This window comes from Trachemys scripta, chromosome 21 (assembly GCF_013100865.1).
Source record: "Trachemys scripta elegans isolate TJP31775 chromosome 21, CAS_Tse_1.0, whole genome shotgun sequence".
Lineage (NCBI taxonomy): Eukaryota > Metazoa > Chordata > Testudines > Emydidae > Trachemys > Trachemys scripta.
The window spans coordinates 57,002-71,396 of NC_048318.1; the positions used below are offsets into that span (position 1 = coordinate 57,002).

The following is a 14,395-nucleotide window of genomic DNA, read 5'->3' on the forward strand; positions in this document are numbered from 1 at the left end:
GATAAATGGACACAAGTCAGATATCAGGAATGGCAATATACAAAAACCTGTAGGAGAACACTTCAACCTCCCTGGCCACACAATAGCAGATGTAAAGGTAGCCATCTTACAGCAAAAAAACTTCAGGACCAGACTCCAAAGAGAAACTGCTGAGCTCCAGTTCATTTGCAAATTTGACACCATCAGATCAGGATTAAACAAAGACTCTGAATGGCTATCCAGCTACAGAAGCAGTTTCTCCTCCCTTGGTGTTCACACCTCAACTGCTAGCAGCACACCTCATCCTCCCTGATTGAACTAATCTCGTTATCTCCATACTGATTTATACCTGCCTCTGGAAATTTCCATTACTTGCATCTGATGAAGTGGACATTCACTCACGAAAGCTTATGCTCCAATACTTCTGCTAGTCTTAAAGGTGCCGCAGGACCCTCTGTTGCTTTTCACATATTCAGACTAACACGGCTACCCCTCTGATACTCTATTCTTGTTGAATGGGAAAACAGATTTTGCTTATAACAAGTCCCTGTAAAGCTTAAGAGGAGGAACTGAATTTTCAGCTTCAACATCTGAGTATTAGTCACACTTGTTAAAAAATAAGGGTCCATGAAGAAACATAGGAGGAATATAAATGGATAATTAAATCAAGTTTATTAAAAGTTAAGCAGCAATGTGTCTCAGCAAGTAGGGCAACCGAGTGGGTCTCAGGAGACCTGGGTTCTACTCCCAGCTCAGCCAGTGGCCTGCTGCAAGTCCTTGGTTAACTCACTTCACTTCTCCCTAGCTCTGTTTCTCCCATATGTGTGATGGGGCAATGAGACTGACCTTCTTTGTACACTGCTTGCAGATCTACTGATGGAATGTACTACAAGGCTTAGTTGTAATATGACAGAATAGCAGGTGTAAAAGCAATAGTTAACTTGTTGTTTACTTACATAGTACGTCCAATGTGTAAGGATATCTCAGCTCCTTTTCCAAAGCCGGATGCCTCACAACACAAGTTATGCGTCTTCCTCTGGCAAATTTGGTGGGTATGAGTTTGTACTGACTGACAACCGTCACAGTTTCATTTGGAAATAAAGTAGAACTGGATTCCATTTCTCCAAGACCTCCTTCCCAATCAATATCTGCAGCAGGTTTTCCAGTGGCTGCTGTACAAATGGCTGCTATTGTCTGATTTTCACCATCTATTAAAGAGTTTGGTCCCTTTGTTAGGCTCACAATGGGTTCAACTATTGAAATTAAAAAAATAAGTATGTTTTCAGTCAAGACAGAAAAGTTTCATTAACCTCACTTCAATTCCTGTATGTATATTTTATCCCCAATAGCTTACAGCTACTAACTCATTTTCAAGGCAGATTTGTTAACCAGCAGGTAAAGTTGATGACACAATGGATACTTAAAAGTAATCTGAACAATTGACAACTCTGACATCCCTGTGCTGCACATTGCCAGGATGGACTGATTTGAAATCAAAGTGATATAAGTCACATTTTAATCAGCAAACAAGAACTCTTGTTTTAAATCATTTATTTTAATCTAGCTTTGTATCTGTACTTTATTTCCCCCCCTAAGGTAAGCTTGATGCTCATTCGTTGGTAACCATTAAAACATGTGAACTGCAACTAAATATAGCCTTTAGGCTACATTTGATGGGATTGGTTTTACTGACCAGGAAGAGACACTATATTTTACATATTTACTTAAGCAATTCTGTAGTTTAACTTACACTTATTCAGATTTTTTTATAAATATCATAGAAATGTATGATGCACTTATTTACAACTACACATCTCCAGTGTGGTCTTAGAACCCAAATCTTCTTTGTTGTGTATCTTAAGCGCTATCACCTAACTAGTTTCATAGATACCAGGGTGGGTTTTTTGTTTGTTTAGGTTTTGTTTGTTTGTGGTTAAAGAGAAAGTAGTACTAAAGATTCTTGCTCCACAAGCTATTAAACAAATATGTCCGTTATGTCCTTCAGCCTACTTTCTTTGATAGTTAACAGTGTGACTTGCAGCATTATGCTCTGGCCATAAAACATTCTTTTCACTTCTCTTCATTTTTCTTTTCTTTTTTTTTAAATATAGCTATCAAGATAATCAACATGCAAAAACTCAACATTGGGAAAGACCTGAGAGATGCCCAAGAATCAATGACATCCAGGAGGTTGAACTCGTATACATTAAGGGAAGCCTCTGAAGAAATCGAACTTTTAAGTGCAAGGAAATTTAGTCTACTTATGAATGTCGAGCCAGTTACAAATAAGAGATTGATTTCACTCACATGCTGCAAGGTACTAACAGGGAATATCCAACTGCCCAACATTTTGTGAACTCAGGTGTCCAGAGTATCTCTACTGCAGTTTATATTTAAAAGAAAATAATTCTTACAGTAGTTAGTGTTAACTTAAAGTCAATTGGTATATTTTATTTATAAATAAGGTTCAAGTATGCATCTGCCCAGTGAATACAGTTAGTCATCCACCAATTCTTGGCCGAACATAGAATTCTTACTTAATTCAAGTGTAGTCTATTGTTTAAATAAGGCCACTTGTAGATTGAGAGGTTAGTAACTTTGTATAATAACTCGAGTTCTTCAAGGTGCATCCCCCTACATGCACTTCACTTCAGGTACATCTCTGACATTTTCAGTAGCAGTGCTTGTTCAGCACACGCATGTGGCTCCAGACAACCTCATGTCCCGTATCAAGAATACGGGAAGCAGTGCAGGCAAATAGCCCTCAGTTCCTTTGCTACCACCAAAAGACAGACTGCAAAGCAGAGGGGGAAAAGGGCAAACAATAGAGTACCTATCAACACATCTCTAAGTGCTTTAATTAACTCTGTCATTGTGGGGTAGGCAAATACTGAAACACCCCCCGGTAAATGGAAAGTTGTGATTACTACCAGATCTTTAACAGAACTCAATCTAAGGTCTGACCTCGTTAATTCCAAAAGATTATCAAGAACAGCAAAGAGGAGAATGGGTAGGAAAAACTGCCAGTGAAAACACCAGTGATGAAATCTCTACTTTTCAAAGTAGATAGCTCTGCTCCAGATCTTTCTGCTGTTTAATAGGACCTGTTGTACCTCTGTCGAGTATTCACTATTCCCCAAGAACCATCGAGGAGTCAAGCTCTGAGAAGAAGAGTGCCCAGAACTGTGGGATAACAAATGGGGAATGACTGGAAGGAGAAAGGAGAGACAAAGTGAGACAAATCAATTAACGTCTCTTGGCCAAGTTCGTGCAATTAGGACAACCCTGGCTTTGTCCTGCTTGATCTTGTTCAGCACCTTCAGAGGCAGTAGTGTTGATAAATATGCAGAGAGAAGGCCCTTTGTCCAATAGGTGAGAAATGCACCCCCTACGACCTGATGATCTCCTCCTCTCCCCACCCACCCTACACAGAGCAGAATTTCACGCTATTTTCACAGCGGTTGCAAAGAGGTCCACTTCCAAGAATCACCAGGTTATGAAAATATGCTTGAGTCGGAGAGTCGCACCCCCACCTTCAAACCTGGGAGAAGTGCCTGCTCAGGATGCTGGCTCTGGTGTTTTGTACACCTGGAAGGTAAAAGGGTGAGATGAGCATGTTCTTCATTGTACACCAGTTCCATAACTTCACTGGTTCAGCACAAAGGGATGCTCAGCACAGCATCTTGCCCCTCACTTCATGGCTTATATAATACCACCAATGCTACATTGTCTGTCATGACTGTGACAGACTGGTTCCTGAGGAAGGGAGTAAGGTGTATTCAGGCATTCCTGACTGCTCTTAATTCCAGGAAGTTGATATGGAGACAAGTGCTGGGCACACCATTTGTGCTGAGCAGTGTCCCCCCCATATGTGCTCCCCATCTCATGAGGAATAATCTGAAGTTACAGTAATGGCAGGAGGTTGGGTGAAGGGAACTCCTGCACATACTTTGGACAGGTCCTTCCACCAACCGAGTCAACCCAATACTCAATGAGGGACAGATACGATCTTGTCTAGACTGTGCTTGTTCTGAGCCATCCCTGGAAGCAGAAATGATGTAACTTGGCATGCTGCGTCACAAAAGGTACACACTGCCATGTGTCTTAACAAATGTCTTAACCAGACAATTTCTTGACAGTCTGTGGACTTAACTCAAATAAGTGTGGTTTGTTAGTATCAAATCTGTACCTGGTATGGTAAGCTTTGGCTTTTATGGCACCCAGAGAAAATTCTATGAATCCAGTTGCAGTGGGGTTAAAGTGGATTTTTTTTTGGTGGTGGTTTAGCTCAACTCCTAACATGTGGAAAAAGGACACAGCTGTTTTTACTATAGAGACAACTTTGCTGTAAGAGTGGCCACTGAACAGACAACAATGAAGGAATGGAAAGAACCATCCCAGGTCAATGAAGTAGTAGCTACTACTACCAGGGCCTTCAAGAATACCCTCCGAGCAGAAGAAACTGATGGGAAGCACAATACTGCAAGTGATCCTGGTTGACTATTAAACAAAGAGAACATCCCATGGGAGGGGTAAGTCACGATGCAAAAATACTCATCCTCAAGAACAAACCTAAAAACCAATCCCTAGAATACAGCAATGGAAAAATACCAGCAAGTGTCACCATCCTGAATTTCTGCATTTGCACGAAGGTGTTTAAGGGCTGGAGATCGAAATAAAGGTCACATCTACACTACAGAGGGGAGTCGATTTAAGATACACAAATTCAGCTACGTGAATAGCGTAGCTGAATTCGACGTATTGCAGCCGACTTACCCCGTTGTGAGGACGGCGGCAAAATCGACTTCTGCCGCTTTTTGTCGGCGGCGCTTACTACCACCTCCGCTGGTGGAGTTAGAGCGCCGATTTGGGGATTGATTGTCGCGTCCCAACGGGACGCGATAAATCGATCCCCGAGAGGTCGATTTCTACCCGCCGATTCAGGCGGGTAGTATAGACCAGACCAAATTGCTCTCCATCCAGAGGGTTTTTTTGGACCAGAATCCCTTCCCTCTGTGCTCGACTCAAACAGCTTCTATAACCCCTACACATGACAGAAATGACTTCTAGTCTCAGCAAACACGCATGAGATGGGTCCCTGCAAAGGAACAAGGAAGGAGGGTAAGCTGGGGAGATGGAGATTAAATGTACGGAATAACCTGAGGTTATAAACTCCAAACCCATTTCTCAACAACCAAGGCATTAGGCAGAGGTATGTAAACAGAAATTGAGTTATTGGCTAAACGTAATAATTTTAATCTGCACATTTATATATGTAGGTGATATCGTCGCTGGGTTGATTGGAATCTTCCAAGACCATCTAGCAAAGTCTCATTTACTCGCAATGCCACTTGATAGAAGGCTGTTATGTGTAGAATGTCTAACAGCTTACGATGGGACTCTTCAACCTACTCCAAGTAGATCTCGACTTAGGCAATTCGTTTCATTAGCTCTTGAAATAGTTTGGCACAGTCTGTCAGAGAAGTTGGAGGAGGCATCACAGCTTCATCTGGTGAAGATAAGGAGATATTAGTTAGCAGAGTGTCCTCCCTGTCTGCTTCTGCTCTCAAAAAGACTCTTCCTGTGCTTGAGGCAGAAAAGATGGAACAGAAAAGCATTTCCCTTGGTGATCCCCCCGAGAAAGGCAAGGAGCTCTTGAAAACTGTTGGTGACATGGATCCCAGAGAACGCACTTTTCATTTTATCACTGAAAAGATCAGCTTATTCTAAAGGGAGGTCCTTGATGGTGTTTTGGACCTCCCTCGGGAAACCAGAAGAGTGAAGCCACGAGTCCCTATGCATCATGAGTCCTGTGGCCAAGGAATGGGTACTTCTGAGGGCATTGTGTGCCAAAAAATTAAAAGTTCTGCACACAGTATTTTAAAATTCTGCAAGTTTTATTTGTCAATAAATAAATGCAGGGGATCCAGCAGAGCAGTGGGGAGCTTGGGGCAATGGCTGCATAAAGGTAGGAGATCACTTTGCAGCTCCCCCACCCTCCAGACACAGACTCAGTGGTGAGGCTACACCTGACCCTGACACAGCACAAGGCCTGGGCTTCCCCAGAAACACCCTGGGACCCTGCCTGTCTCCCCACTGTGAGGCAGGTGTCTCCAGATGCAGGGGTTGAGAAAGTCCAGCACGGTGGGGTTTGCGTATGGAGAGCTAGGGGGTTCTGGGTGTACTAGTGAGGCTTAAAGGGGGTCTCTGGGTATGGGAGGTCTGGATGGACGGATGGGGGAGCAGCTCCCTGTAGTGACCTCTCCCCTCACAGTTGAGGAGTGATGGGGGTAGGAAGCAGGGGAGGATGCTGAGCTTCCGGTAGCCGGGGGGAGGTTTCTGGGGGTGGATCTGAGACAGCTCCAGCCACTCCTTGCAGGTGAAGACAGTCCCATCCTCTCACAGAAGAGGATGCAGTGTCAGCTGGAGGGCCAACTTTGGCACTAATTTTCCTTCATTTACTAAGGCCTAGAGCTGGGCCTTGTCATCTGCAGGGCACTTGTACTTAAGCTCTGCCAGCCTACTGTATGTGGTAAAGTTGTACTGCAGGTGCTGACATGCTGTGAATTAGAAGACAGGTGTGTGAATAGGTAATCGGTCTTTCTAGCCGGCATAAAGTACTGTCTCTCAGCTCTTTTCGGGGTGGGGGCACAATGTTGGTGTGCGCCAAACCATCTGGGCTGGTTCCAGCATGGCCTTGTTTATAGGAAGGGCCACATGCACTCTCTCTGTGGCTGAAGGATGTCCAGGAGACTACGTTGGGGGTTCTGGAATTCCTCCAGTGGAATTTTTAAGTTGGTAGCCACTCTCTGCAAAAGTTCTTGGTACTGCCAGTGGTCATCTGGTGGAGAGAGCAGCAAAAGGATGACCACCTCATCTGGTGACAAGGAGGCTCAATTTGGAACTGGTGGTACTGATTACCCGTCTTCCTCCTCGTATACCAACAGAGCTGGTTGGCAAGAGCGAAAGGATCCTTGCAATGGCGCTGGATGTCTGTGGTACAGGTCCCATGGGCTCCAGTAGGTCAGAATGAGGGGTCCATCCATCTGGGAGAGCCCACAGGGAAGCGGTACCAGGCTTCTCAGGAGGCAGGGGAAGGGGGAGGAGAGGAGAATGTCATAGCCAGGCAGATCAGGGTGCTTCAGCTGCATGTCCACGCTCCAACACAGCAGTGGAGATGTTGATGGGGCTACATCCTGAGACTTCTGAGATGGATAATGGTTCTGTCAGAAACGGCAGGACTGTCAGTACCGGAGGGCTCGGTCCAATGGATGGGAAAGGGGCCTCTCCCACAGCAGGAACAGCAGTTCATCCTCAGGTGTGGGGACATCCCAAAAAATGGACGGGCCCATGAGGAGTGGACACTGCAGGTACAGCAGGAATACCTCCTCTGGTATTAGGAAAGTCTCTACATCCGGAGTCCACGGGTGCCCACAGAGGTCTACAGTTGACAAGCAATTCTTTTGTGCCTTACTTAACATGGAACGCTTTACTCATTCAGCCTTTTACATTAATTCTTTACTGAAGAAAAATAACTGAGGAATTAGAAACATGTTGCTTCAAATCCAAGCTGTAGAAAGTAGCAACCCACAAAGAAAATAGTCCATATTTCACAGAAACAGTTCTAGGACTTACTGTGCTAGAGCAACTGGGAGACAAATATCAACTAAAAAAAAATCATTCTAGAGCTATGTTACAGTCATTGCCATACCAAACATGTCCCTGTGTATTAAAACTAACATTATTGCTCAAAATGTTTAAAGATGATCTATTATTCAGCTATTTTCAGGAATTTCTCCATCATGAAATATTTTTATTTTGCTTAAGTACAGCTGGTCTTTTTTACAAAAAAGCTGTTACAGCCAAGAGCAAAATTACTTACAGAATGGAAACTATGCATCATTTTACCTCATATTGGTGAGGGTTTGTCTACACTTTTTTCTTCCATGCATTAGAGTTTTAGCTAAAATTATTAATTTATAAGTAAACTAAACTCGTTTTAACCACTGTTATGGCATTAATATCAAAGAGAAAACATAAGAATATGGATTAGTAAGATAAGGCCCCAGTTAAGTTTTTACTTCAACCATCTTAAATACCCAATTTTTTGGAAAAAATGAATTGCTTCATATTTGCTGGACTACCCTCCCTAATCTTTTAATGAGCCCTTACATTTCTTTTTAAAACAGTACACAGCAATTTACTTATTTCACCATCAAAAGCCTTTCTATAGTCATTTAGTATCTCATCAGATCAATACACCTGAAACATCCTTAACAGAGCTCCTTTAAATTACATATTGATGTTTCCATGTAAGTCAACAGCTACATTATTTATTCAAAATTTCAGAACAAGCTTTGTTAAGTTGCTTTTTGCCTTTAGTTGAATGGTTTCTAAAATTTGAGAAGAAAGCTTATAAATAAAAATGCTTGAAATTTTTCCCATTCATGTGCAGTTTATTTTAAACATGCTAGAATGTGAAAGTTTATTTTTAATTAACTTCACTATTTTAGCACATATTTGTCAAACATTTGAAGTAGCAACAATTTCATCTCAGCCTATTGTGACCCAACAAAGAATCTCTTCACTCAGCAAGCATGTTTATTTTCTCCTTCTTGCACTTAAGGCCCAACCATATTACCTACTTTTAAAAAAAAAAGTGCACACACTATTCTCATCTTTTGGATTATTTGACAGAGTGCCTGGATCTTCTGATTTAAAATATGTAAGTCCTCCCCAAATCACTAAGAATGACTTTGAATCAAAAGGCTTGTAGTCCTCTTGTGGATGTGGCTACGTCGGCCAAAAAAAGTCACGAATCAACCAATATTGCATTATAACACCCGCTCTGTGCTGTCTTCTAAGGCAGCCAAGAGGATTGTTAAAATAAACTTGAGTCAGAAGAATAAGTTATATACTTCTGTAAGTCACAGCATTAAGAAACTCGATCACTTCCTTACGAAGCTGAAGCCCGCTAACAATATTTGAAACATTTGTCAAACCCCACTACTGAACTTTCAGTACACAGTAGGAAGGTAAACACAGCCAATCATTATGTGGCAAGATACTGTGCTGTAGATTCAGACCTCAGCTTGCCACACATGATGTTTCCATGTAGCCAAGTCCTATGAAGTTTGTTTAGCTTTTTGTGGGTGTTTTTGGGGGTAAAAAAATCAAATATAAAATTAAGAAGCAAACATACCCAATACAGTTACAGTTGTTGATGACTGAGCATTTCCTAGTGGGAATGTAACTGCTTTGCATACATATTCTCCTGAATCAGAGAAGCTTATATTGTTTAGGGTGATAGTTGCATCAGTAAGTGAGTAGTTCTTAAATGACACTCTTCCTTGGTATTCTCCTTGAACAGAAAACCCATACTCAGGATGATGAACAGCAATGGTCTGTTTACTTTTACCATATATCTTCTCCCATGAGATTTGTGTTATTGTTCCATTTATTTCAATTATGCATTTCAGAGTGACATTGTTCCCCCAAACTGCTGTTACATGTGGATCAACAACTGGTCCAGCCAAAGCACCTAAAAACAAAGAAATCTTGTTAGTTGAGAGAGGGGTCCAAACCACTAAGTTAAGAACCATATTCCAAGATAGTTTTCAATAGGGAAGGTGGGACCTTGAGCTGAACTTCACCATAGTTCAGGGTGTTGGGATCCAAAGTTTTATTTGGGCTCAGCGCACAAACCAGACTCACAAAGTTAATTTTCTCCTACTGATTACTACCTTCCTACCACACATTAAATCTTTGAGAGTAAATTGACTATACAAAGGTACTACTGCTGTTTCTTCTGGCCATTTGGTTTAACTGTATCATGTCCTACTAGGGAGCCAGAGTAAGGTTCCCTAAAGCACCAAAAAAAAAAAAAATCCTCCCAAACAAACAAAAAATCTGCAAAAACAAACCACATGTGCAGTACTGAAGGATTGTAGGTGAGTCACAGAAAGTTTAACTGTTTAATACAGTGGTCTCCAAAGTGGGGTGCGCGCACCCCAGGGTGTGCAAGAGGATCCTGCAGGGTGCGCGGCAGGAGGGGCGCCATACAGGCAGTTAAAATACTGTCCTTTCACAGACTGCACTGTGGTTTGGAAATTCTTAAGCTGTGATTCTCCATGCTAAACTTTTCCTTTCATAATAAAATGGAACAGTTAGCTGTTATCTTTCAGCTCACCACCCTGTCATAATTACACGGCAGAACACTTTTTTCTTCTTACCCTTCGTGTGCATGGAAAGTAGCACGATCAAGGAAATGGGAAGCTGCCACTTTGGTTCTTCCAGCCAACCCATTGCTGTAGGAGAGTAGTGATTCTGATTTGCCTGTGATCTTCTCTTTCTTTTTCTTTTTTTTATTTCACTGATTACAAGTCCTGCGCTTCGCCTCTGTCAGATCCTCAGACAAGTCTGCCAGCAAGCCTGAGAGGAGAAAGTGAAAGACAAGCCTGTTACAAACTGGTTCTGTCACCACATAGACCTCAATTGTTCACCTCCTGGGGAGGACAGCAAAAGGGCAGCAAGGATCCCAAGCTGGAGGGGATTCCTGAGACAGGAGCATGGACTGACTGCCCACACCGGGATTTGTGTAAACTTGGAAGCTGCCCCCACTCTCAGTTCCTTCTTGCCGGAAACTCCAGCAGTGGGGACGGAGGGTGGGTCATGGAATGGACATGAGCAACACATCTCGAAGAACACCAGTTACAGAACAGTTAACTGTCTTTTCTTCTTCGAGTGCTTGCTCATGTCCATTCCACATTCGGTGACTCCCAGCAGTTCCTGTGGAGGCAGGTAGGAGTGCACAGATGCACAGATTGTAATACAGCTTTGCCAAGCCTCTGGACGTCTAGCCTTGCATGGCTTGGGACAGAACACAGGCAGGAATACGTCCTGGCTCATGTGGAGTGGAAGGAAGATACCACCTTTGGTAGGAAGGCTGGGTGGGGCCACAGCTGGACCTTGTCCTTATAAAACACTCACTTCACAAGAACTCTAGTTCATACGCACAAAGCCTAAGCAACGCTAGTAAGAGCAGCAAACATTCCATGCACCGCCACTGGCTGCAAGAAGGAACAGAGGGTGGGGGGAGTCGGCAGCACCCCCTATACCGTGCCATGTGGGCGCTACTCCAGAGGGCGCCGGAGCAGCTCCCCGATCCCAGGGCCACCCAAGCAGCCGGCTCCGGGGCCAGCTGCTCAGGTGGCCCCCAAGGCAGCCACACGGGCCGCTGCTGGAGTGGCCCTGGGCACAGTCACACCAGCCGCTTCTCTGGCGGCCCCCAGCAGTGGTCCCGGGGTGGCTGGAGCAGCCGTGGTCCACTGACCCAGACAGCGGTCCCTGGGCAGCCAGACAAAGCAGCCGCAGCCTCCGGCAGCTGGTGCTGCTGGCCCCAGGTGCCCCCCCTCCCCATAGCATCTCCCCCCGGCCCCTCCCCGCAGCGGGTCCCTTGTGCCCCCCAGCGTCATCCCCCCAAGATTTAATCACAGGAATTTTTAGTATAAATCATGGACGGGTCAGGGGCCATGAATTTTTGTTTATTGCCTGTGACCTGTCCGTGTCTTCTACTAAAAATACCCGTGACTAAATCATAGCCTTAATAATAATAATCCCATAGGTGAACTGATTGTGATTAGAAAACTGACAGTCTGTCTCAGATGCCAATTCTATCAGGGCACTTCCCTTTTCAGTTTAAGCTGAATAATGTATGTAGGGTCATTACAGAGAATAATATCACAAAACATCATTTTTTTCGTTTAAGAATCCTGACAAAATTTCCCAATTTGAAGCTCAAACAATCAATAATAAAATTATAGTTCAGGGGGAGATTTTTTTTTTAGAGCTAGGGGCCAAATCCTGGGACTTCTCACATCACAAAAGTGAGCAGGATTTAGCTGGCAACCCTTTTTTCCTGTGCATTACCAGGATCCACTCCTCATCTGAACTGCGGCATTTGGCCCCCAGTTGTACACTCATGGATAGTGGCTCTGAGACCAAATGCATCTCTGGTGTAATTCCACTGCAATCAGTGATGTTACACTAGATTAAATTTATCCATGAAGCCTAACTTTTACCTCAGAAGCATCAGTTTAACTCTGTCTCAAGTCAGTGGGGGTTATTTATGGAGTTCTAAGGATATGGTAAAAAAAATGTGTCACTGAGAGATGAAAATAACCGCTGTGAAACATATTAGTCCCTGGAATACATTTTGATCATAGAGGGTAGAAAAAAAGTGTCCGACGGTCCTCTCTCCCCCCACCTCCCATCCGCACATACATACCACTGTTGCTTAAGTTTAGAGTCCACACTACAATACATGTATTTGTAAACAGCTGAGCATTTGCAACATAAAACAGACAGAATATCACTGGTAGTCCTAGACACCTCATGAGTCACACAGGTAAACTTGAGGAAATATTCTGTAGTGTACATCTATCTCCCTTGAACCTTTGTGGTGAATATCTGATTATGTAAATTGTGTTGACCCATATGTGGGGTTGTGAAGGAATTTCCCCCCTGGTTAGATTGGCAGACACCTTTGGAGCTTTTCACCTTCCTCTGCAGCATGGGTCCCTTGCTGGTTTGAACTAGTAAATGGTAGTTCTTCTTCGAGTGCTTGCTCATGACCATTGCACATTATGTGTACACTTGGCACCTCACAAGCAGTGTTTGGTCACATTTTTAATTTAATATCAAATTTCACTGTATTTTTAGCACAATAAAACTTTTAGCAACTTCACTGGTGTAGTCAACTGTATAATGTGCCTTTAAAATGTAATACATTTGCTTATTTTCAAAACTATTTTAATTAATTAATTTGATCATTAATTATTGTTAAAAGAATTATTTCCTTTGATTACCTTAGCTCCATTTTTATATAACCACAACCCCCTAATTAATTTGCATACTCTGACATGTGAATGTCATCCAAGAAGAGCATGATTTCTCTCATGATTTCCTGTAAAATCAATGAGAAACCTACATGAAGGCCTTTGATTTACTTCAAAGCACAGACACTGTACTGAACCTAACTACAGATTTGCTTCAGAGACGGGATATCCACTGACCATGTAGCGAAACAAACAGCAATAACAAAGTCACAAAGGCCTCTAAGTAACTACTTTCCTTTGTGTGATGTATCATTTGCAATACCTTGTTCATGAAGACTTGGCTCTGAAAGGCAACCAAACAAGCAATTTTACACTAAGATCTATCTGAGGGATGAAAACTCCTGTGGGAAACTTTCCATAGAATCTCTGCAGTGCAAAGGATTAATGTCTGAGCTCCCTTATCTAATGCTGTATCATCTAGGCCAACATATTACATATTTGAATATATTTAACCTGTTTGCCTAAAAGTCGGGCACTTCAAACCACATTTAGGCACGTAAATAACAATGGACTGATTTTCAACCACAAACCCCTTTGAGGTCAGTGAGAATCACAGATACTCAGTACTTACAAAAAGTGACCTGATTTTCAAAGGCGCTAAATGCCCCCAGTTCCCATCAGCTTCAGTGGTAGTTTGTGGATGGAAAGCAGGCCTAATGAAAAAAAAAAAAACGCACGTACGATATATGTACCAAGGACTCAGGTTCAAAGAAATTTGCCACAATATATAGGTTCAGGGCTTTTTTTAAATTTTGTAATATTTTGTTTTATCCCTGGGTTTGGGACAGTATTAGTTACTCATGTACTGGGAAGTAAAGGGTGCTGAATTATTTTAATTTGATGCCTGGGCAACTTTAGCATTCTGGCATTTGCTAACTTCTAAGTATTTGACTTCATAACATTAATGTTCTTTTAACATAGAGGGGTTTTGTAATTTAATAGTATATAGCCAAAATAGTATGTAGAAAATGTAATTAAACCCAGAAAATAAAATATTATAACCACATTTTTAAAACTGCAATTTACACAAACATTGCATAATTCTTTATAAGCCTAAAGTTACACACCAATTTGTGTATTTCATTTTATCTGCTCACACAATTAAAAGCAAGACATGATTCTATTAAATAAAAAATGAAAACAAACCAAAAAACCAACCCAAGACAAGAGGGTGGTTTAAATAAGCAGCGTGAAGAGGTATTCAAATGTAGAAGGGCAAATGCAATTCAGTCTGCAAGGGCTCCATTCAATAAAATGATGTCCTGCTTCTCTTTTGTGAAAAATATATGCAAGGCTACAGAGTCCATTTTAAAAATTAAGTGGTGGTGATCTTCCTTGACTTTGTACTTTGAATACCTGGACTTGTGGTTTGTTTGTTTTTTAGTACGAAATCCTGCTTTTTTCCATATTATGTTCTGGTCTGGGAGATATTTGGGGGTAGTGTGTAGAAGGGGGGTGGGAGGTATTGGGGAGGTGAGAGTGGAAGGGGGGATGGGAGGGATTTGGGGCAGGAGATAGAA

The 14,395-nt window shown here is 42.5% G+C and overlaps 1 protein-coding gene across 1 annotated transcript in view; it reads right to left on the reverse strand.

Annotated features, from left to right (window-relative positions):
* The window catches only part of LOC117868550 (nectin-3-like), a 56,472-nt gene that overhangs the window by 41,697 nt on the left and 380 nt on the right, over positions 1 to 14,395 (reverse strand). The window contains 3 exon segments of the mRNA XM_034754605.1: positions 936 to 1,232; positions 9,182 to 9,520; positions 10,212 to 10,410. Of these exon segments, the coding sequence (XP_034610496.1) occupies positions 936 to 1,232; positions 9,182 to 9,520; positions 10,212 to 10,284 (709 nt within the window). The 5' untranslated portion in view covers positions 10,285 to 10,410.